Source organism: Panthera onca, chromosome A1, assembly GCF_046562875.1.
Source record: "Panthera onca isolate mPanOnc1 chromosome A1, mPanOnc1 haplotype 2, whole genome shotgun sequence".
NCBI classification, from domain to species: domain Eukaryota; kingdom Metazoa; phylum Chordata; class Mammalia; order Carnivora; family Felidae; genus Panthera; species Panthera onca.
Genome location: NC_138339.1, coordinates 51,865,845 through 51,889,432, shown reverse-complemented (window position 1 = coordinate 51,889,432; position 23,588 = coordinate 51,865,845). Strand labels below are relative to the sequence as shown.

Below are 23,588 nucleotides of genomic sequence, written 5' to 3'. Positions count from 1 at the left end.
GGAAGTCATTATTGTCTGGAGGTTTAAGAGCCCAGGCTCCGGAGGTTGACAGAGCTACACTACCATTTTTAGCATTGTCACCTCAGGAAAGTTACTCCTCTCTCACTTCTTTATTCCCTCACCTGGAAAATGGGTATAAAAATAGTACCTTCTCCATTAGAGTGATTCTTAAGACTGAACAATATGTATAGCAATTACTTAGTATGAAGGTAAACATATAGTAAGAGACCAGTAAATAGTCTGCAGTAAATATCAACAGTGTTCATAGGCAATGTATTGAGTAATTGAAACTGGGTGTGATTGATATTCCAATTTTTAATCAAAAGTCCCCTTGAAAGGGTTGATTTTCAATCTGGAACCTTTCTCTGCACATGGAAAAGAATAAAATTCTATCACTTTCTTCATTCTGCCAGTCTTCGGCAGGAGAGAAATTGGATGAGTCAGGGGATTTACGGGTGAGAAGGCAAGTGCTTCATTCCTCAGAGATTATCATAAGCTAGAGTTAGGTTATCTAGATTGAAACTTCTTGAGAGAAGACAACTCCACTTACCTCACTTTGCCCCTCCCAAAGCACCGGATGAGCAGTTCTCACAAAATCTCTTTGGTACGATGGATTCCTCAGGAGTCTCTTCTCTCACCTCTGCGTGTTTCTCCCCTAGTTCTGTTATGAGATTCACATGAGATAAAGGAAGGAGGGAATGAAATATAGGGCTTGGTGCATAGTAGGCCCACAGTAAATGGTCTGTTGCTGATACCTCAGCTGCACTTACTGCCCTGGGCATGGAAACCACCATGACCACATGGCTGCCATCTGCTTTTCTTGTCATTTCTCACGTTCAGTTTTCCATTGGTCTCCAGGCTCCACCCGAGTCAGTCACTGCACTGGTGCTGGGTGTCTAAGTTTTCTCTCCTTTGCTTGTCCCCACCACATTCACCAAATCACCCTAGAGTTTACAAGGGCAGGATCTGAGGAAAGTTCACAAAGCCATTCTAGATACACAGCAATCTATTTCCTGGCTCAGGGCCCTGTGGCCTGCCCTCTAGATCAGAGACTTTTAAGCTTCTTTAAACAGAATTCACAGTAAGAAATACATATTATGCATGTGCAACACACACAGGTGGATGTGTGTATGTGAGATGTAAAATTGCCACCTGATACTACATGCAAAGCACTCTGAGACTTTCTATTCTATTTCATTATTTTACAAAGCTCTGGGAGCAGTGAAACTTGTGTTTGCTTACAAACCTACCCCTCTGCCGCCCCTTCCCAATCTCCTCATCTCTGTTCTGAGTCCTCTTTATTCTCTCTCAGGCAGCGGGTTTTCAGGGTTGTTGAGTTTCAACCAGTAGCTTCTCTTTTTGTCTCTGGCAGCAGCTCCCAAGCTGTTTCTTGTATTTTAATTAGTCAGATAGTTTGGGATTTGACTGGAATGAAGAGCCAGATAAAAGGGTCATTCACACTCCAGTGCCATAGACCAGCCAATTTAATAACATCTCTCAAACTCTAACCCTGAATTCTCACAGGGTAGTTGGCATAATGATTTACAAAAAAAAAAAAAAAAAAAAAAAAAAAAAAAGTTAAATTCATTTGTGAAGGGAAGAAGATTTATTTGAGCTTGAAGGTTTTTAGCGTTCTCTATTTGTTCCTTCATTCTCCCCCTCACTTTGCTTAAGTGTGTTTTTCCATTTCTGTAATAATAGTTATAATGATGACGTACTTTTATTAAGTCCTTACTGAGCCTTTGCATGATTATCTCCTTTATCCTCACAAATCCCCACTGAGAGAAGGGCTATTATTGTCCCCACTATACACCTGAGGAAAATGAAGCATAGGAAGGTTAAGTAACTTGTCCAAGGTCACTGAGCCAGGAAGTGCTTGAAACAAGATTCAAAACCAAGTTTATCCAAAGTCTCAACTCTTAAGGTTTATAGCAGCTCATCTCCCTGGCCTATTGACTATTACCCAGAGTTTACCCAGAGATGTTTACTTGAAAGCACACATTTATCATTTTTAATATTCTTTTCACATATAATAGTACATGGTAGGAAGAATAAAAGTAGGCTTATCCAGGTCCCTGAGAAAGGAATCTGGGCTGTTCTTTGCTATCTTGCTTCTCCCTTATGTCATCAGTGCAAAAGGATTTCTGAATATAGGTAGAATTCTCTTCTAACTCTATACTATAGCATTTCTCAAATGTGTTGGGCAGACATTGATGACAGTTGCAAGAAAAATACATTTTGCAAAATCAAAAAGACAGAAGACATTAGGTTACAAATTTTCAAATATTTCAAATATTCCTGCCAGACTGCTCAGGTACTTTGGTAAGCCCAAGGAGGAGAGGGGACAGGTACTAGTATGTAGCATTTCTAAACACTTAACCACAGAAACCTTTTATTCCAAGGAACACATTCCAGGACTACTACAGGAGATGTGGGATCACAATTTAGGGATTTGTCCCAAATACATTAGAGGTGTTCAAGATGTACCATAATTACCACAGAAAGAATCTTTTAAAAATATACATGCATCCTTCCACATTACCACTAAGTTATGGCTCACCAGGACTGAGTAGGGGTCAAGTGTTCATATGTTTTATTTTTATTTATTTATTTATTTTTATCTAAAAGGATCATTTATTTTTTTTTCAGATGAAAATTTGAAGCATAGCGATTTTATTTTTTTTTCTTTTTTTCCCAATATATGAAATTTATTGTCAAATTGGTTTCCATACAACACCCAGTGCTCATCCCAAAAGGTCCCCTCCTCAATACCCATCACCCACCCTCCCCTCCCTCCCACCCCCCATCAACCTTCAGTTTGTTCTCAGTTTTTAACAGTCTCTTATGCTTTGGCTCTCTCCCACTCTAACCTCTTTTTTTTTTTCTTCCCCTCCCCCATGGGTTTCTGTTAAGTTTCTCAGGATCCACATAAGAGTGAAACCATATGGTATCTGTCTTTCTCTGTATGGCTTATTTCACTTAGCATCACAGTCTCCAGTTCCATCCACGTTGCTACAAAAGGCCATATTTCATTCTTTCTCATTGCCACGTAGTATTCCATTGTGTATATAAACCACAATTTCTTTATCCATTCATCAGTTGATGGACATTTAGGCTCTTTCCATAATTTGGCTATTGTTAAGAGTGCTGCTATAAACATTAGGGTACAAGTGCCCCTATGCATCAGTACTCCTGTATCCCTTGGGTAAATTCCCAGCAGTGCTATTGCTGGGTCATAGGGTAGGTCTATTTTTAATTTTCTGAGGAACCTCCACACTGCTTTCCAGAGCGGCTGCACCAATTTGCATTCCCACCAACAGTGCAAGAGGGTTCCCGTTTCTCCACATCCTCTCCAGCATCTATAGTCTCCTGATTTCTTCATTTTGGCCACTCTGACTGGCGTGAGGTGATATCTGAGTGTGGTTCTGATTTGTATTTCCCTGATGAGGAGAGACGTTGAGCATCTTTTCATGTGCCTGTTGGCCATCCGGATGTCTTCTTTAGAGAAGTGTCTATTCATGTTTTCTGCCCATTTCTTCACTGGGTTATTTGTTTTTCGGGTGTGGAGTTTGGTGAGCTCTTTATAGATTTTGGATGCTAGCCCTTTGTCTGATATGTCATTTGCAAATATCTTTTCCCATTCCGTTGGTTGCCTTTTAGTTTTGTTGGTTGTTTCCTTTGCTGTGCAGAAGCTTTTTATCTTCATAAGGTCCCAGTAATTCACTTTTGCTTTTAATTCCCTTGCCTTTGGGGATGTGTCGAGTAAGAGATTGCTACGGCTGAGGTCAGAGAGGTCCTTTCCTGTTTTCTCCTCTAGGGTTTTGATGGTTTCCTGTCTCACATTCAGGTCCTTTATCCATTTTGAGTTTATTTTTGTGAATGGTGTGAGAAAGTGGTCTAGTTTCAACCTTCTGCATGTTGCTGTCCAGTTCTCCCAGCACCATTTGTAAAAGAGACTGTCTTTTTTCCATTGGATGTACTTTCCTGCTTTGTCAAAGATGAGTTGGCCATACGTTTGTGGGTCTAGTTCTGGGGTTTCTATTCTATTCCATTGGTCTATGTGTCTGTTTTTGTGCCAATACCATGCTGTCTTGATGATGACAGCTTTGTAGTAAAAGCTAAAGTCTGGGATTGTGATGCCTCCTGCTTTGGTCTTCTTCTTCAAAATTACTTTGGCTATTCGGGGCCTTTTGTGGTTCCATATGAATTTTAGAATTGCTTGTTCTAGTTTCGAGAAGAATGCTGGTGCAATTTTGATTGGGATTGCATTGAATGTGTAGATAGCTTTGGGTAGTATTGACATTTTAACAATATTTCTTCTTCCAATCCATGAGCACAGAATGTTTTTCCATTTCTTTATATCTTCTTCAATTTCCTTCATAAGCTTTCTATAGTTTTCAGCATACAGATCTTTTACATCTTTGATTAGATTTATTCCTAGGTATTTTATGCTTCTTGGTGCAATTGTGAATGGGATCAGTTTCTTTATTTGTCTTTCTGTTGCTTCATTGTTAGTGTATAAGAATGCAACAGATTTCTGTACATTGATTTTGTATCCTGCAACTTTGCTGAATTCATGTATCAGTTCTAGCAGACTTTTGGTGGAGTCTATCGGATTTTCCATGTATAATATCATGTCATCTGCAAAAAGCGAAAGCTTGACTTCATCTTTGCCAATTTTGATGCCTTTGATTTCCTTTTGTTGTCTGATTGCTGATGCTAGAACTTCCAACACTATATTAAACAACAGCGGTGAGAGTGGGCATCCCTGTCGTGTTCCTGATCTCAGGGAAAAAGCTCTCAGTTTTTCCCCATTGAGGATGATGTTAGCTGTGGGCTTTTCATAAATGGCTTTTATGATCTTTAAGTATGTTCCTTCTATCCCGACTTTCTCAAGGGTTTTTATTAAGAAAGGGTGCTGGATTTTGTCAAAGGCCTTTTCTGCATCGATTGACAGGATCATATGGTTCTTCTCTTTTTTTTTTTGTTAATGCGATGTATCACGTTGATTGATTTGCGAATGTTGAACCAGCCCTGCATCCCAGGAATGAATCCCACTTGATCATGGTGAATAATTCTTTTTATATGCTGTTGAATTCGATTTGCTAGTATCTTATTAAGAATTTTTGCATCCATATTCATCAGGGATATTTGCCTGTAGTTCTCTTTTTTTACTGGGTCTCTGTCTGGTTTAGGAACCAAAGTAATACTGGCTTCATAGAATGAGTCTGGAAGTTTTCCTTCCCTTTCTATTTCTTGGAATAGCTTGAGAAGGATAGGTATTATCTCTGCTTTAAACGTCTGGTAGAACTCCCCTGGGAAGCCATCTGGTCCTGGACTCTTATTTGTTGGGAGATTTTGATAACTGATTCAATTTCTTCACTGGTTATAGGTCTGTTCAAGCTTTCTATTTCCTCCTGATTGAGTTTTGGAAGAGTGTGGGTGTTTAGGAATTTGTCCATTTCTTCCAGGTTGTCCAATTTGTTGGCATATTATTTTTCATAGTATTCACTGATAATTGTTTGTATCTCTGAGGGATTGGTTGTAATCATTCCATTTTCATTCATGATTTTATCTATTTGGGTCATCTCCCTTTTCTTTTTGAGAAGCCTGGCTAGAGGTTTGTCAATTTTGTTTATTTTTTCAAAAAACCAACTCTTGGTTTTGTTGATCTGCTCTACAGTTTTTTTAGATTCTATATTGTTTATTTCTCCTCTGATCTTTATTATTTCTCTTCTTCTGCTGGGTTTAGGCTGCCTTTGCTGTTCTGCTTCTATTTCCTTTAGGTGTGCTGTTAGATTTTGTATTTGGGATTTTTCTTGTTTTTTGAGATAGGCCTGGATTGCAATGTATTTTCCTCTCAGGACTGCCTTCGCTGTGTCCCAAAGCGTTTGGATTGTTGTATTTTCATTTTCGTTTGTTTCCATATATATTTTAATTTCTTCTCTAATTGCCTGGTTGACCCACTCATTCGTTAGTAGGGTGTTCTTTAACCTCCATGCTTTTGGAGGTTTTCCAGACTTTTTCCTGTGGTTGATTTCAAGCTTCATAGCATTGTGGTCTGAAAGTATGCATGGTATAATTTCAATTCTTGTAAACTTATGAAGGGCTGTTTTGTGACCCAGTATATGATCTATCTTGGAGAATGTTCCATGTGCACTCGAGAAGAAAGTATATTCTGTTGCTTTGGGATGCAGAGTTCTAAATATATCTGTCAAGTCCATCTGATCCAATGTATCATTCAGGGCCCTTGTTTCTTTATTGACCGTGTGTCTAGATGATCTATCCATTTCTGTTAGTGGAGTGTTAAAGTCCCCTGCAATTACCACATTCTTATCAATAAGGTTGCTTATGTTTATGAGTAATTGTTTTATATATTTGGGGGCTCCGGTATTCGGCGCATAGACATTTATAATTGTTAGCTCTTGCTGATGGATAGACCCTGTAATTATTATATAATGCCCTTCTTCATCTCTTGTTACAGCCTTTAATTTAAAGTCTAGTTTGTCTGATAGAAGTATGGCTACTCCAGCTTTCTTTTGGCTTCCAGTATCATGATAAATAGTTCTCCATCCCCTCACTCTCAATCTGAAGGTGTCCTCAGGTCTAAAATGAGTCTCTTGTAGACAGCAAATAGATGGGTCTTGTTTTTTTATCCATTCTGATACCCTATGTCTTTTGGTTGGCGCATTTAATCCCTTTACATTCAGTGTTATAGAAAGATACGAGTTTAGAGTCATTGTGATGTCTGTATGTTTTATGCTTGTAGTGATGTCTCTGGTATTTTGTCTCACAGGATCCCCCTTAGGATCTCTTGTAGGGCTGGTTTAGTGGTGACAAATTCCTTCAGTTTTTGTTTGTTTGGGAAGACCTTTATCTCTCCTTCTATTCTAAATGACAGACTTGCTGGATAAAGGATTCTCGGCTGCATATTTTTTCTGTTTAGCACACTGAAGATATCGTGCCAAGCCTTTCTGGCCTGCCAAGTTTCAAAGGAGAGATCAGTCCCGAGTCTTATAGGTCTCCCTTTATATGTGAGGGCACGTTTATCCCTTTCTGCTTTTAGAATTTTCTCTTTATCCTTGTATTTTGCCAGTTTCACTATGATATGTCGTGCAGAAGATTGATTCAAGTTACGTCTGAAGGGAGTTCTCTGTGACTCTTGGATTTCAATGCCTTTTTCCTTCCCCAGTTTAGGGAAGTTCTCAGCTATTATTTCTTCAAGTACCCCTTCAGCACCTTTCCCTCTCTCTTCCTCCTCTGGGATACCAATTATGCGTATATTATTTCTTTTTAGTGTATCACTTAGTTCTCTAAGTTTCCCCTCATACTCCTGGATTTTTTTATCTCTCTTTTTCTCAGCTTCCTCTTTTTGCATAACTTTATCTTCTAGTTCACCTATTCTCTCCTCTGCCTCTTCAAGCCGAGCCATTGTGGTTTCCATTTTGTTTTGCATTTCGTTTAAAGCGTTTTTCAGCTCCTCATGACTGTTCCTTAGTCCCTTGATCTCTGTAGCAAGGGATTCTCTGCTGTCCTGTATACTGTTTTCAAGCCCAGCGATTAATTTTATGACTATTATTCTAAATTCACTTTCTGTTATATTATTTAAATCCTTTTTGATCAGTTCATTAGCTGTTGTTATTTCCTGGAGATTCTTCTGAGGGGAATTCTTCCGTTTGGTCATTTTGGATAGTCCCTGGAGTGGTGAGGACCTGCAGGGCACTTCCCCTGTCCTGTGGTGTATAACTGGAGTTGGTGGGCGGGGCCGCAGTCCGACCTGATGTCTGCCCCCAGCCCACCGCTGGGGCCACAGTCAGACTGGTGTGTGCCTTTTCTTCCCCTCTCCTAGGGGCGGGATTCACTGTGGGGTGGCGTGGCCCGTCTGGGCTACTTGCACACTGCCAGGCTTGTGGTGCTGGGGATCTGGTGTATTAGCTGGGGTGGGTAGGCAAGGTGCACGGGGGCAGGAGGGGCAGGCTTAGCTCGCTTCTCCTTAGGTGATCCACTTCAGGAGGGGCCCTGTGACAGCGGGAGGGAGTCAGATCCACTGCCGGTGGTTTGGCTCCGCAGAAGCACAGAGTTGGGTGTTTGTGCAGAGGGAGCAAGTTCCCTGGCAGGAACTGGTGCCCTTTGGGATTTTGGCTGGGGGATGGGTGAGGGAGATGGCGCTGGCGAGCGCCTTTGTTCCCCACCAAACTGAGCTCTGTCTTCCGGGGGCTCAGCAGCTCTCCCTCCCTTTGTCCTCCAGCTTTCCCGCTTTCCGAGCATTCCCATGAAAATTTGGGGGAAAAATTAACCTGGATTGTGAAGCACACATGATCAAAGCAGGTGAGCAGTAACAGAGAAGTTAACAATCTTCATGACTTAGGCAATTCATTCTCCACTTACCCAAACAGGTGCCAATGAAATTATAAACATAAAAGAGCTTCTCAAAAGTAATTTCCTCCCGTGACATGAGACATCATTCTCAAGGTTTCCAAAGAGTTGCTTTCTTTTTTTTATAATATTTTTAACGTTTGTTTATTTTTGAGAGAGAGACAGAGAATGAGTGAGGAGGAGCAGAGAGAGAAGAAGACACAGAATCCGAAACAGGCTCCAAGCTGTCAGCACAGAGCCCGACGCGGGGCTCGAACTCACAAACTGTAAGAATCATGACCCAAGCTGAAGCCAGCTGTTCAACCGACTGAGCCACCCAGGCGCCCCCCAAAGAGTTGCTTTCAAATTCTTTTTCTCAGAATTCAACTTGGACCAGGCCAATTGTTTTTTCAATTCAGACTTTTATCATGCTGGGTGATCTTTGAATTCACAAAATTATTGACCTATTCTTGCAGTATTTATTCCTACATCCCATTGCTGAGGAAAGGGAAGGGATCCAAAATTAGTCTTATGCTAAGGTCTGCTGAGCAGGTCAGAGGACTTTATTAGAGAATTAAATTGTACCATTTTCCTTTTGGTGACATTCTGATACCTGAAATCTCTTCTTTAAAAGGATTTCCTAGATGAGTACTGGGAATTTAATGCCTGAAAAGGAGTATGTGACATTTATTTTGGTAGATGTAAATTACCAAAGCCAAAGAGTCAGAAATGAATTCTTCCAGTTAGTATTTCAGATCAAACATATTTCTGGGCATATCTTATCCAAGTCACTGAATCCTAAGTCCTACTAAAACATGTGTCAGATCATTTCCCAGTACTAAACAAGTGCTTGCTACAGCAAGTATGATATATGGACTAACCTCTTCAGCATCAATTGGAAGCTTGTTAGAAATGCAGAATTTCAGGCCCTGCCCCAACTCAATTGGAATTTGCAATTTAACAAGATCCCCAGGTGATTCCTGTGCACAGTAAAGTTTGAAAGCAGTGGCCAAGGGCATCAATGATTAATGTAATAATTGTGCTTATCTGTTTATTGCCCAAATTAAAGATTTTTAATTGACTCTCCTTTTTAACTAGCTTGCATTCCATGATGATTAGTGATTTTAAACCATTTTCTCAATTATGAAGAACCATTGTAGCTTGGATCCTCTGCAGTGAATGTGTACACTGACTTTAACATACTTAGGCAGGAGAGCACTTTGCCAAAAGATTGAGATAGGGTAAATGAGTTATTTATCACCCTCGTGGTTCACTGATGATGCACCTGGAATGAAGCAAAAGGTAGATGTTCTCTCAACTCTGCCTACCCTGACAACCAGAGAAAAAGTCCCTTTCCTGGTGGATTTTGTAATGGAACCTGCCCCTGATAGGCTGTTCCAAGTTTCCTTAAGAAAGACCCTAAGGGGTCTTTCAGGGCCCCTGGGTGGCTCAGTTGGTTAAGCGTCCAACTCTTGATTTCAGCTCAGGTCATGATCTTGTGATTCATGATTTCAAGACCCACACTGGGGCTCCACACTGCTGACAGCACGAAGCCCGCTTGGGATTATCTCTCTCTCTCTCTCTCTCTCTCTCTCTCTCTCTCTCTCTCTCTCTTTTTCCCTCCCTCTCTCTGGCCCTCCTCCACTCACACACACTCTCTCTCTCAAAATAAATAAATTAATTTAAAAAAAAAAAGAACGATAGCCCTTCTACCTATTATCCACTGCTTAAATGTTGAGCAGAGATCAAATTTTCTAGTATCCTTTTAATATAAAATCTACATGATGATATATAATGATAATAAATAATGTCAACAGATAGGTTGATTAAACATACTGTGTGCCATAGGCAGTTCTCCTAAGTGTTTTATACCTATTATCTCTTTATACTCCCCGTAAATAACCCTGTGAGATAAGCACTTTGATTATCGCCATTTGACAGATGAGTTAAGTAACCCTGCTAGCAGTGGACTAAGCTTGGACTTAAACCCAGGATTATCTTATTTTAACTCTTTACTATGAAAATTTTCAAGCATATCCAAAAGTAGGGAGAATAATATGATAAGTTTCTAATGTGCCCATCACCTGATTTCAACAATCAACTCATAATCAATCTTGTTTTATCAATAGCCTCACCCTCTTCATTCTGCAATTTATTTCAAAGCAAATCTTCAATGTTGCAACATTTTACTGGCAAACATTTTAATATCTATCTCTCAAGGATAGGATTTCTTAAAAATGCCCCTATACCATTATCATTCCTAAAATATTAGCATTAATTCCTTGATATCAACTTTCAATTCAGTGTTCAATATCTTCCAGTTTATTTGAATCAGAATCCAAACAAGTCTAGAGGTGCATGGGTGGCTCAGTCAAGCATCCAACTTCAGCTCAGGTCATGATCTCATGGTTCATGAGTTTGAGCCCCACATCAAGCTCTCTGCTTTCAGCACAGGGTCTGCTTAGGATCCTCTGTCCCCCATCTCTCTGCCCCTGCCCCACTTTTGTTCTCTCTGTCTCTCAAAAATAAATAAAAACATTTTTTTAAAAAAAAGCAGAATCCAAATAAGTCTAAACACTTAGATAAGCTTAACTCTCTTTTATTCGATAGGTTCCCTATTCATCTTTCTTTTTTTGTTTGTTTGTTTTTCTTGTATATTTAGTTCTTGTTGCTGAATCAATAAGATTGTTTGTCCTATGAAATTTCCCATAGTCTGGATTTTGCTGATCGCATTATCTCCCAGTTATGTCATTTAACATGTCTCCCTGTTCATTGTATTTCTGTAAATTGGTAGTTAGAGCTAGTGCCTAAATCTGATTCAGGTTAGATTTGTGTTTGTGGGTGGATATGTCACTGTTGCATGAATTGATTCCCTACCATCCTGCACAGGTGACCAATGAGTTTGTCTATTTTAGTATCAATATGCACTCATGGATTTAAACATATTTGATGTGTGTCAAATCAGTGCGTTTGTTATCTTTATTGATTGCCCCATTTTTAGCCAGCGGGACCTTCTTCACATCGGCTCCTGAGCTCTTTTTCATGACCTCAATAGTCTTCAATAGATCTAGTCACTTTTAAGAGAAAATGGTGTTTAGAAATCACAATAAGTACATGTTGAAGGTACATATTGGTATTGGATTGATCATTATTTCTGTGCCATTAAATGGACAGAACTAGGACTTTTTAAAGATTAAATAGATGAGGATTTATGCTGGTACTTGAAATTCAGGACTAGAGGTCTTTACACAACCTCACCAATATTAAATATGTAAGTCCTTCTCCCACATTAGACAAAGTCAATTAGCCTCTGTAGTACGAAGTATACTGTATTTTGATATTTGACAAAAACAATCCTTAGAAGTAGAAAAGGGAAGAATTAGTAATAATTTCAAGATGGGGAAACAATTTCTAAAAGATTAAATCTTATCAAAGATTACTCAGCTAATGCAGGGTTATGCCAAACTTGGAAGGCAATTTGGATGTACCTGATTAATTTTTCCTTTGCTAAAGTAATTCTTAGATCCCTTTACATGTTTATTTCTCAAATAAACACAATTTCACAAATATGAAAATAATGAAACTATACAATTATTTGCAATGATAATAATGAGACCATGATGGACACAACCCTACAAAAAGCTTACTTTTATTTTTTGCAGTCCTCTGACCTTTTTTTGGTGATTCTCCCCTCCAGAGGTCTTCTAAGGCATGAGTGCGTGCGCGGGCATACACACACACACACACACACACACACACACACACACCACAAACATCGGAGATCCCTTCTCCTTCCCAGTGTTTAGCACTATTTGAAAACTTCTATTAAAAAGTCTTTTTTAGGGGTGCCTGGGAGGCTCAGTTGGTTGAACGTCTGACTTTGGCTCAGGTCATGGCCTCATGGTTCATGGGTTAGATCCTGCTTCCAGTTCTGTACTGACAACTCAGAACCTGGAGCCTCCTTCAGATTCTGTGTCTCCCTCTGTCTCCGCCCCTCCCCTGCTTGTGCTCTGTCTCACTCTGTCTCTCAACAACAAATAAATGTTAGAAAACATTTTTAAAAAGCCTTTTTTTAATTTTTGTCCCTTTAGGGCCTTATGAGGAAGCTCTGCTAGGTTATAGGAAAGATATAATCATCTAAAGGTGTTAATAGATGATAGCTTCAAGTTTTCTTCTTTCCCACTGTCTCCCTGCCCCATGATAACATATTTACATTTTGATAGTGGTCTTCACAGTCTTAACCACTAAGGATAACTGTGAGTATTTCAGCCCAATGTGGGAAATATTTGATGCCTCAAAGGAGAACCATACCAATCTAGTATAAGGATTAGTCAAGACTCTTGACTGCATGTGACAGAACCCCAATTCAAAATAGCTTAGACAGAGAATTTATTGAAAGAAAACAGGGTGAATTGGGCCTTAGGGTCATGTCAACCAGAAATTTGGAATCCATCAGTGCAATGCTCATTTTTTTGTCTGTGTTTCTCTCTGTATTTGGCTTTCATCTCTCACAAACAGACCTACACTCACAGCTTCACCTCCTGAGAGGGACTGGGAAAGAGACACAGATTGGTCTGGCTGGTATTATGTACCCACCCATAGACCAATTAACTCAGGCCAGAGGGAAAGGCATCCTCTGCTTCAACTGTATGGTGGAAATTGGTCTAGGTGCAGGAGAGTTCTGAGCGGCTCAGTAATAAATATCCATTATATAATTATGCTATATACACCCAACTTACTGTTGACCAAGTTCCTCTATCCTTAAGGAGAAAGGCCTGAGGTCGTCTGTCTCTCTCCCATGCCCCTAGTGGTATTCCCGCTTACAAAACCTTCCTTCCCTATCTGCCTTCTCTCTGCCTCCAGGACATCCTCTGCAATGTACCCAGAGTGAATCTCTCCTTCCTCTGTGCTTCCATAGACTTATCACTCTCAGCAGTAGTGCCTACCTCACTGTGTTTCAGTCAATAAATTCATTTACCCAACTAGTATCTGATTAGATCTGTGCTAGGATATTTTGTTGTTGTTCATGAGAGGTGACACATTATGGTCATCTCTTCTGTGACTAACTTAATATTGAAGTTTCTCAAACCAGAATTCATACTGTTTTTTTTTTTTTGTGATCTTCTTTGCCAAAAATATGAGGTACAAAATATTGGATGTCATGTTACTTTCTTTGGTCTCAGTTATCCACAGCAAGAAAAACGGATGCAGAAAAAATTTGCCAGTTTAACACTGTATTCTGTTAAGGCAGCACTGCCCACTTGGTGGCAGATGTCCATATTTCAGGTATCATGTATTCACTCATTGATTCACCAGTGAGTCCTTGAATATATCCTCTGTGCCAGGTGCTATAGTGTTCAGCTGTAAATGAGAGAGAGGCTGTGACTCTATACTCTAACAGGGAATCACAAAGACATTTATTAATAAACAGTCCCACAAACAATTAGTAATTGTTTCTTTTTAAGAATGACAGAAAACATCATTCTTTTCCCAGTATTTTCTTGCCATGTCAAACCCATGCCTTATAGCTTGGAAAGTGTCATAACTTGATTTTGAGATTAAATTTAGTCTTAGCCCTGAATAAGAATCAGAACATTTGTACACTTGAAAAAAGGCCACACAAGACTGTAAGGAATCCTTAGATTGAATCTCCTGCCCACAGCCCTGTAACCCAGTCTGTGTGCTTTGGTGGGAATCTCTTGGGCAGGCAGGGACACACACCCAGGTGATTGCATATGCAGATCATTTCCTCACCCAGAGTCAGAAAGGAAAGTAACTGCCAGTCACTCTGTTGCAGGTTATCTTGAAAAAAACCTCAACCACTGGCCAGGAACAGGAAGGTTATCAAATGCTGGTAACTGTCATTATTTTTCAGACAGAATTCTCAGAAATCAGAGGGTTGCTTATTTGTATGCCAGGAAGGAAACCTCAGTCACCTGGATCAGCAGCTAGGGAGTGAAGAACATTTGATTTGAGCATTCTCCAAACTAATAAGCTTTAAAAAAGAAGTGAAACTTTAAAGAGTATTCTCCTAAGGTTGCATGCGGTGTATCTCCTGTGTAGCCCCTGGAAGGCTGTAATCTGTGTATCTGAAACCTGGCTCCACCTCCATGAGCCCTCCACAAAGACTTCGTTCTGCTTTGCCATCCTCTCTCCAGTATGGGGCTGATTTTCTAGTCATCTACCCTGAGGGTCATGTAGAAACAGAGACAGAGCTGCACCAAAGCTTGGTCATCCCTGATTCAATTCTTTTTCACACATGTCCCTGGATCAAAGTAAAAACTCTGTAAATAAGTACATTCTGTGTTTAAGGAAAAAATTTAGCTGACTTCTGTCTCTCTTCTACTAACAGACTCTTTCTTGAATATTTCCTAATGACCGTGGTGGGGTTTCAAAGTGATCTAAAGTATACTTCTTATCCTCTAAGAATTTAAGACTGTGGGTACCTATTTTTTTTTTAATTTAAAGACCCTTTGTGATTATCAAAAATCTTTGAAAACCTTACCCCTCCCCAACCCTCCTACCTGAAAGCAATTGTCCTTTGAGTGTCCATTATTATGAAAATAAAACAAAAAGCTGTGGATTTGGATTTGTAATTTGCTGATCTCAAGAATCCCTGCAGAAATTTGAAAACCATGTGTATGAGACTTATTTTTACTCTGTCTACAGATGGCTTCTTGCTGCATATAGGGATTTGTAGATAAGTTGCAATGTTGAATCTACCAATTGGCTTGTAGAAATGGCTTGGTATTTAACTATTAAAAGTGTAAGATATTACAAGTTCCAAGTGAGTAGTATGGATATTAAGAATTGTCTGTTCAAAGGAAGGAGAGATTGCTATTGTCTGTGGTGGACACATGGGTCCTTAAGAAGTCTAATACTTGAGCTTGGCAATGGAAGTTTAAGAGAATTATCAATATGGAAAACCTGCAAATAAGCATGAAAAAGGCCCAGAGAGGGGCACCTGGGTGGCTCGGTCGGTTAAGCGTCCGACTTCAGCTCAGGTCATGATCTCACGGTCCGTGAGTTCAAGCCCCGCGTCGGGCTCTGTGCTGACAGCTCAGAGCCTGGAGCCTGTTTCAGATTCTGTGTCTCCCTCTCTCTCTGCCCCTCCCCTGTTCATGCTCTGTCTCTCTCTGTCTCAAAAATAAATAAACGTTAAAAAAAAATTTTAAAAAAACATTTAAAAAAAAAAAAAGAAAAAGGCCCAGAGGGTTTTTTTTTCCTGTGGGCAGATAGCATTAAATGCTTACATTAAGGAAAGGACATGTATAAGCTTTAGAATCAGACAAACCTTGGTGCTCATGAGCTGTGTGACCTTGGGCAAGCTACTTAGTACAATCAACACTCAGTTTTCTTTCCAATAAAATGGGACTAGCCTGTCCTGAACTCTCTACAGGAAATCTGGGAAGATCGATTAAGATCAAGTAAATAAGGGGCAGCATTTTGTGAACTGCAATTTCACCAAATAAATAAAAATCATTAGTTTTTAAAGATGGAGATCTATCCATGCAATTGAATAGGCCACTGTTTTTATCAGACTTCTTTTTGCAAGAAGCAGAAATAGTTCTGGCTAACTTAAGCAAAATAGTATCCTTGCAAAAATGTGGTGGGAGGTAGGGTAGAAGGGAAGAAGAAGCACACAGTCTGGCTCACAGAATCAAAAGAAAGTTGAAACCCCAGCTCCCAAAAAAGAACCAAAAAAAGGAAATCTCAGTGCAGTGGGAGAGTATTGGAAGAAGCAATTACTTCATGATCTCATTTGTTTTTCCTTCCTTGAGTCCTTGCACTCAAGTCAAAGTCCCAGAGTGAGCGAGTCTAATGGGAAGGGCATCCTGACTTAGAATTCATCAACATTACAAAGCACAGAGGAGAGGTAATTTCTCAAAAGGAAGTCAAAGGATTGTTAAGGAAAAGAGAGCAGATTGGAAGGTGGGTAGCCAGAAGGCAACTATCTACTACAAATAATTTCAAAAACTCATTCATACATTTATATAATCATATTTATTAATCAACTTGAAATTCATTTGTGAAGAACAGTGGAAAATAAGTCTAGGAAAATAAAAGTTGAGGTCAGTGCAGGGGAAATAGCCTATTCTGGCTACTAGAACATATGTCATCCTGTTTGCTAAACCTTGGTCTTCCCAGCGGTCCTTGGGGGATGCAGCTTGTTGGTTCTGAGCCGTAGGTCAGTGAGGATACCTTAACCCCAAAGAAGGGGTTATACATATTTCCATTGATGTACCTGGGATAATCTGGGAGTTTTGAGTTATTTTATGATTGCAGTAATTGACTTGTGTCAGAAACCTCTCCCTGGTGGGGCACCTGGGTGGTTCAGTTGGTTATGCGTCCAACTTTGGTTCAGGTCATGATCTCATGGTTCATGAGTTCAAGCCCCACATTGGGCTCTCTGCTGACAGCTCAGAACCTGGAGTCTGCTTCAGATTCTGTACCTCCCTCTCTTTCTGCCCCTCCCCTGCTCATGCTCTGTCACTCTCTCTCAAAAATAAATATTAAAAAAAATAGTGAAGAAACTCTCCCTTCTTTCTGATTCTCACTTTCCCCCATGCCTCATATATAATGGATATTCAATAAATGTTTGAATACATGAATGAATGGATAAGAGACTAGTCTGGCCCATGTTGGAATGTTGGGATCTAGGACTTTATTTTTTTTAATTAGTTGAGCCAAAGAATTTCCTTACAAGAAGTCCTATTCCCATGAATCAAAGTTAAGATTTGTCCCTGGGGCTTTTCCCAATTGTTTTGGGTGATCTTTACAGAGAGGTCTTCCTTTCATCTCTTCATCCATCACCTTTCAATATATACATTCCTAATATCACCCTCTCCAGTACTAACCTTATCTCAACAAGTCTTGGTGGTATGCCTGTTGCCACAAGGTATTATGGGAGATGCCCCAGAGGCAGCTAGCAGGCTATGAGAGGAAGCATAGATTCAGATATGTAAGTGTTAAATGGAGTCATGAGCAGTGTGGTGTGGAAGCACTTAAAAAGGAACAATTCTCATTGGCTGGGTGAAAGGGTCTGTGGAGATTTGGGTGGGCTTCACAGAGGAGGTGGCAAAAAAACCCCTCTTGAGTGCTTAAAAAATTAATATATGTGTATGTATGTATGTATGTATGTATGTATGTATACAATCCTCAAAAGAATGTCCCCTATCTGGGTAGGGTCTTAACCTCTACCCTTTGAAGGTACCCCACTTTAAAATGCAAATATACTTGGAAAAGATAACACATTGCATTGGTTATTAGTTGTGGTCTTTTCTATATATTTTCTACTATATTTTAGACAGGGAATTCACTTTTTTCCATTATCAGTTCCCTTTTATTTTTAACCTTAGCACAGTACATATATTGCAAGGAAACCCCCACCATGCTTATATAATAGACTCCATAGTTTATATAGTATAGAGTGATATATGCAGATGTCTCTTATTACAAGTCATTAGGACCCTCCCTCCCCCCAGTCATAAAACCTAACCTTTTTTTTCCAATTGAAGAGAAAGGAAAAAAAATCCTATCATGTCCTCTCCTGATGGACAGATAGGTTAGAGGGTGTTCTCAATCTGGGCAACTTTATATCTCCTTACCCTGAATTTGTTCTAAAGCAATGCTCAGTTCTATGCAGGAAACACTGGGCAATGTCCTTAAACATTTTTGGTCATCACATCTGGCAGAAGGGGAGAGTGCTACTGGTATCAAGTTCTTAAAGACCAGGAATGCTGCTAAAAGTCAAAGAATTATCCAGCCCAAAATGTCAATAGTGCCAAAGTTGAGATACTCTGGTCTAGAAATGCCTTGACCTGCCTACCAACTAGCTGTCTATATAGATCTTAAGAAAAAGGATGAGAGTGAGCCAATGACTCTAAGAAAAACCTTTTATAAAACATAGAAATCTTTTAGAAACAATCAAAAACATTCAATAGAGGCAAATCAAAGGTCAGTATGACAATATTATGTAATTTAGTTTTTTTATGCTTCCTTATTTGACCCACATTAAAAAGGATGATGCTGATCATGATCATGATAATAATGATGATTTCTAGGCATTGGGATTTGCTTATTTTTTTATTAAGATATAAGTCACTTACTAGTTTTAGGTACATAACATAATTATTTCATATTTGTATATACTGTGAAATCACAATAAGTCTAGTTAACATCCATTACCTCACATAGTTATAATTTTTTTTCTTGTGATGAGATCTTTTAAGATGTACTCTTAGCAACTTTCAAATATACAGTACAATATTATTAACTATAGTCTTGCTATACATTGCATTGCATGACTTATTTTTTAACTGAAAGTTTATTATCTTTTGATCCCCTTTACCCATTTCACCCACCCCACCTCTGGCAGCCTCCAATCTGTTCTCTAGATCTATGAGCTCAGTGTTTTGGGGGTTGGTTTTTTAATTCCACATATATGAATTTATTTATTATATCAGATACTTCAATTATAGAAAGTAGGAAAGGAACATAGGAAAGGAAATGGAGCCAAGAGGAGACCTTAAACACTGATCTTTACTTTGTGCATCAAAATAACACCATGGTTTAAGAGAGCAAACCATATGACATCAGAAGTCCTATGGTTAAATCCTGTGTTCTCATTTTGCTATCTGTGTGTCACTGGGAAAATCACTGGATCTCCTTGACCTTAATTCCTTCACTTGTAAAATAGAGATAATAATCATACCTACCTGATAGCATTATTGTGTAATTTAAAGGCAATAGTGTATATAAGATATTTAGTTCGTTCTTGGCACACAGCAAGCACTCAATAAGTGCTGTGGCAAGAACAGTAAAAATAGGAGGACAAAGAGGATTAAACACATCGATGATGGTAACACCAATTGACCATGTCGACAACAATGATGGTAATTAGCTTTGGATTCCAGTGATTTGAGGGGCAGTCATGGTCCTGTTACCAGCCACAAGACAATTGCTTTACTTCAGTCTCCATTTGCACATCTACCAGTTACTGTGAGAACCTAATGACAGGTGCCTGGCACATTGTGTGTGTTCAGAGGAGGTGGGTCTGGCCTGAAGAACTGCAGAGACATACACCTTCCTCTCTGGAAAGGCTTTATCTTTTCCTGGACCCTGATGGCTCCCCAGGCCTTTTTGCTTATTAGTGGGGCTTTCTCAGGTAAAGGGCTGAGTCGGAAAGAAATGTCAGATAGGTAGGCTACATCCGCAAGCTAAAAAGAGCTGTGTGGTAATGAATCAGAAGGGAATCAGAAACTTCTGACCAAGGTCAGAACCTCTGACCAAGGTTAAAATGAGGACCCTCAGGACACCTGGGTGACTCAGTTGCTTAAGCCTTGGGCCCAGATCATGATCTCAGAGTTCATGAGTCCAAGCCTCACAATGGGCTCTATGCTGACAGCTCAGAGCCTAGAGCCTGCTTTGGATATTCTCTCTCTCTCTCTCTCTCTCTCTTTCTCTCTCTCTCTCCCTCTCCCCCTCCCCAGCTTATGCTCTGTCTCTCATAAATAAATTAACATTAAAAATAAAAAATAATGACCCTGACAGATTTATAGGGTTTCATATAGTACCCCCCCCCCCATGCCTTCCTATCCTTGGTTCTCCTGGCAGCTGCCTGGAGTGGCTATAGCAAGTCCTTCAGAACAAGTAATCCTGAGAGGTTATCTTGGAAGGTAGCAAGACCCACATGCCCCTCTTCACAGCCCATCTTGAGGAAGGAAGTAGGAAGCCCAGGGAAAAGGTAATTAGAAAGGGCGAAGTCTGGGGCGCCTGGGTGGCGCAGTCGGTTAAGTGTCCGACTTCAGCCAGGTCACGATCTCGCGGTCCGTGAGTTCGAGCCCCGCGTCAGGCTCTGGGCTGATGGCTCAGAGCCTGGAGCCTGTTTCTGATTCTGTGTCTCCCTCTCTCTCTGACCCTCCCCCGTTCATGCTCTGTCTCTCTCTGTCCCAAAAATAAATAAAAAACGTTGAAAAAAAAAAAAAAAAAAGAAAGGGCGAAGTCACTTCTCCAGGATAGAGGGAGACAGAGGACCCAAGGCCAGTTCCCAGAAGAAAAAGAGAACATGGGACACTTGAGGAGGAAGGTGACCAGGAAGCCCCAGCTGAGGGACAAGAGACGCAAACCTCACATTGCTGGCATCTGCTGGGTGTGATTAAACAGACACCGCGGACTGACTGCAGCAGGATCATTAGCTCTGAGACCCGCTGCCACTCATACCTGAAATGAGTTTGGATTTAGAAAGCCTGCAATGAGCCGAGAGGTATAGCTCAGAGTGAAGCACACGGCTTAATCAGAGGCATGAAAGCAGCTGACAAATTACAGCGTGATTTGTCATCATCTCAGGACTCGGCAAGTGTTTGTCCCTGAAAGAATCGATACCTGGAGAGAAAAGGACCATATTTTTAGAAACTCCTGGATGGGTAATTTATTTCAAGTGAGTGGAGAGTTTATTTATGTTGGCGCCCCCACAGATCCAATGGACAGTATATTTATACAAAGCCAGAAAATGCTATCATTTCTTCTAATCAATTTGCCCCTTTGAACAGCTGTACCTTGAAGCTTTTGGCAATAAATTCAGCCCCCATGCCGAAAGCTCTACCCAGGAAACCATTTCTAATCCCATCTTTAACACTCCTTCCTTCTACATAGCATGTTACATCTGCTAAAACTTTCCACATGAATTCTATCTTTCCAGACACAAATGAAATGGACAGGGAAGGTGGTGTTAGCCCCAGTCTACAGAGTAGGAAACTGAGGCTTGAGAATTGAAGGGAGTATTAGCCAATGTGGATAGAAAGCAAGATCTCCTCTTCTCCAGTTGTGTCCCTTGCCCCCAACATTGGATTCTAAGATATTGTACAACTAGATAACCTAATGAAAGAGAAATCATGGAGAAAAAGGCAAGAATGTGTCTGAAGTACTTAGCTATAGGAATGTTTACTTGGGCGGGAGGGGGCAGCATGCTGTGCAAGTAGAAAACAAGGGGCCTGCAGTCATACTTGGGTTCAAATCCCAGTGCTGGTACAGCTATGAGCAGCCTACCTACCCTTCTGAGCCATGGTTTTTCCATCCCTAAAGAGAGGATGATTAGTATTCTTCATAGAATAATTATAAATGTAAAAATAAATAATATGTGGGGCACCTGGCTGGTTCAGTCGGTTGAGCATCCAACTCTTGATTTCAGTTCAGGTCATGATCTCACGGTCATGGGATCAAGCCCTGCATCAGGCTCTGCACTGGGTGTGGAGCCTGCTTGGGATTCTTTCTCCCCCTCTCCTTCTGCCTCTCTCTCACTCTCCCTCTCTCTCCCTCTCCCTCTAATATATATTTATATAATGATAGTATGTCCTCATCACAGCATCTAGAAGAAGCAAGAGTACAGCAAAGCCTGTTTATTAGCTACAGTTTTCACATCATGTTTACAACAGAAAAACAAATTGAGACAATATAACTGTTCTCTAGTGAAATGGTTAAATGAACATGGTGGCATTCATACACCAGGTTTCTATCCAGGTGTTAAGATGTATAAAAAATTTAAGATGTAAAAACTTTCAGTTTATATGAACACCATCTCATCTTCCAAAATCCATAAATGTGTGCACATTATAGATGTATGTGTTTTGTACAATTTACACACACACACACACACACACACGTATATATGTATTTTAACCCTGGAAGTATTATACACACAAGAATATTAATTCTGGTTACCTTTAGGTGGTGTGATTTATAATCTCTTTTTTATTACTTCTGTGCTGTCCAATGTGGTAGCCACCTGCCACATGTAGCTATTTAGCTTTAATTAAAATTAAATAAAATTTCAAAATCGATTTCTCGGTCCTATTTCCACATTTCACCAGGTACACATGATTAGTAGCTTCCACATTGGGCAGTGAGGATTTAGGACACACCCATCATCGCTGTGAGCTCCGTTGGGCAGTGCTGGTCAGGAAACTCAAACCCAGGACTGCCAGAGAAATGTGAGCCAGGTAGGAGCCTCCCTCTGCCCTACATCTGACTTTCTAGCATTTTCATTGCACCTACTTCCTCCTTCTTAATGAGGATTTCACTTTTCTTCTCACATTTTATAACTCTTGCAGTGTGACAAAGCAGGGATTACCTTATTCACAGTGCTTCTAACAGTGATTAGCTCTCCTAGTGATCCTATTAAAACTGGATTCCTCTGAATTAATAACCTCATGGTGATCTCTCTCACACACAGGAGGCACAGTTCGAACCCGAATGTTTCTGCAACACCATCGTGTGTGAGAAACCCAACAACCACCTCAACAAGTTTAAGGGTTATATGTAAGTATCTAATGCCCCTGTGCTGCTGGAAACATTTGTTCTTGAAATGGCCAAAGAGAGAAGCATTGGGGTCCTGAGGATGTGTCTTGCTTTTTGCCTTAAAGAAATGCTAGGGGCACCTTGGTGGCTCAGTTGGTTAAGTGTCCAACTCTTGATTTCGGCTCAGGTCATGATCTCACGGTTTGGTTCGTAAGATTGATTCCTAGTTGGATCTGAGCTGACAGTGCGGAGCCTGCTTGGGATTCTCTGCCCTTCCGTTGCTCGTGCTCTCTCTCTCTTTCCCTCTCAAAATAAATAAGTAAACATTTTAAAAACTGCTAGAGAAACCTAAATTGGGAAACTTTTCCTACTCTTTTTTTTTTTTTTTTTTTTTTTTTTTGCCAGCATGGCAGTTAATTATCTTGCAGGGTTAAATTTAACAATCAGACTACACTCTCAGGAAAAGCTAGTATGACGTCATTAAGGTCAGTTTTCTAAAAGAGCTTGTATCGCATCACAGGTAAGAACAGGGACTTTTTAGTTTGACAGACTTGGCTTTGAGTAAATTAACCTCTCTGGGTCTTGGTTTTCCTATCTGTTAAATAAAGATTCTGAGATCTACATCATAGGACTTTTCTAAGAATTAAGTTATCACATGAGAAGCCCTTAGCACAACAACTAGCACAGAGTAAACACTCAGTTAATGGTGGCTGCGCTGTTGCAATTGTTATTCTTATGCCTCAACTTTGGTTTGGCCTCAGAATCTTACTGTGTTTCTGCTCCCACATCAGACTACTTCATGCAGAGAAAGACCAAAAACAAGCAGTGGTAACAGATGTGAATACACGCCCTTATAATAGCCTTTAGAGTACTTACACGGGACATCACCTCATTGAATCTGTACAACCATCCAAGGAAATGAGTATTATGATCTCCAT

The 23,588-nt window shown here is 40.1% G+C and overlaps 1 protein-coding gene across 2 annotated transcripts in view; it reads left to right on the top strand.

The window, feature by feature from the left end:
* The window catches only part of ATP10B (ATPase phospholipid transporting 10B (putative)), a 262,525-nt gene that overhangs the window by 169,476 nt on the left and 69,461 nt on the right, over positions 1 to 23,588 (top strand). For both annotated transcript variants that reach the window (XM_060634929.3, XM_078446512.2), the window contains one exon: positions 22,586 to 22,671. In XM_060634929.3, the coding sequence (XP_060490912.1) occupies positions 22,586 to 22,671 (86 nt within the window). The remainder of the gene's footprint in view (positions 1 to 22,585; positions 22,672 to 23,588) is intronic.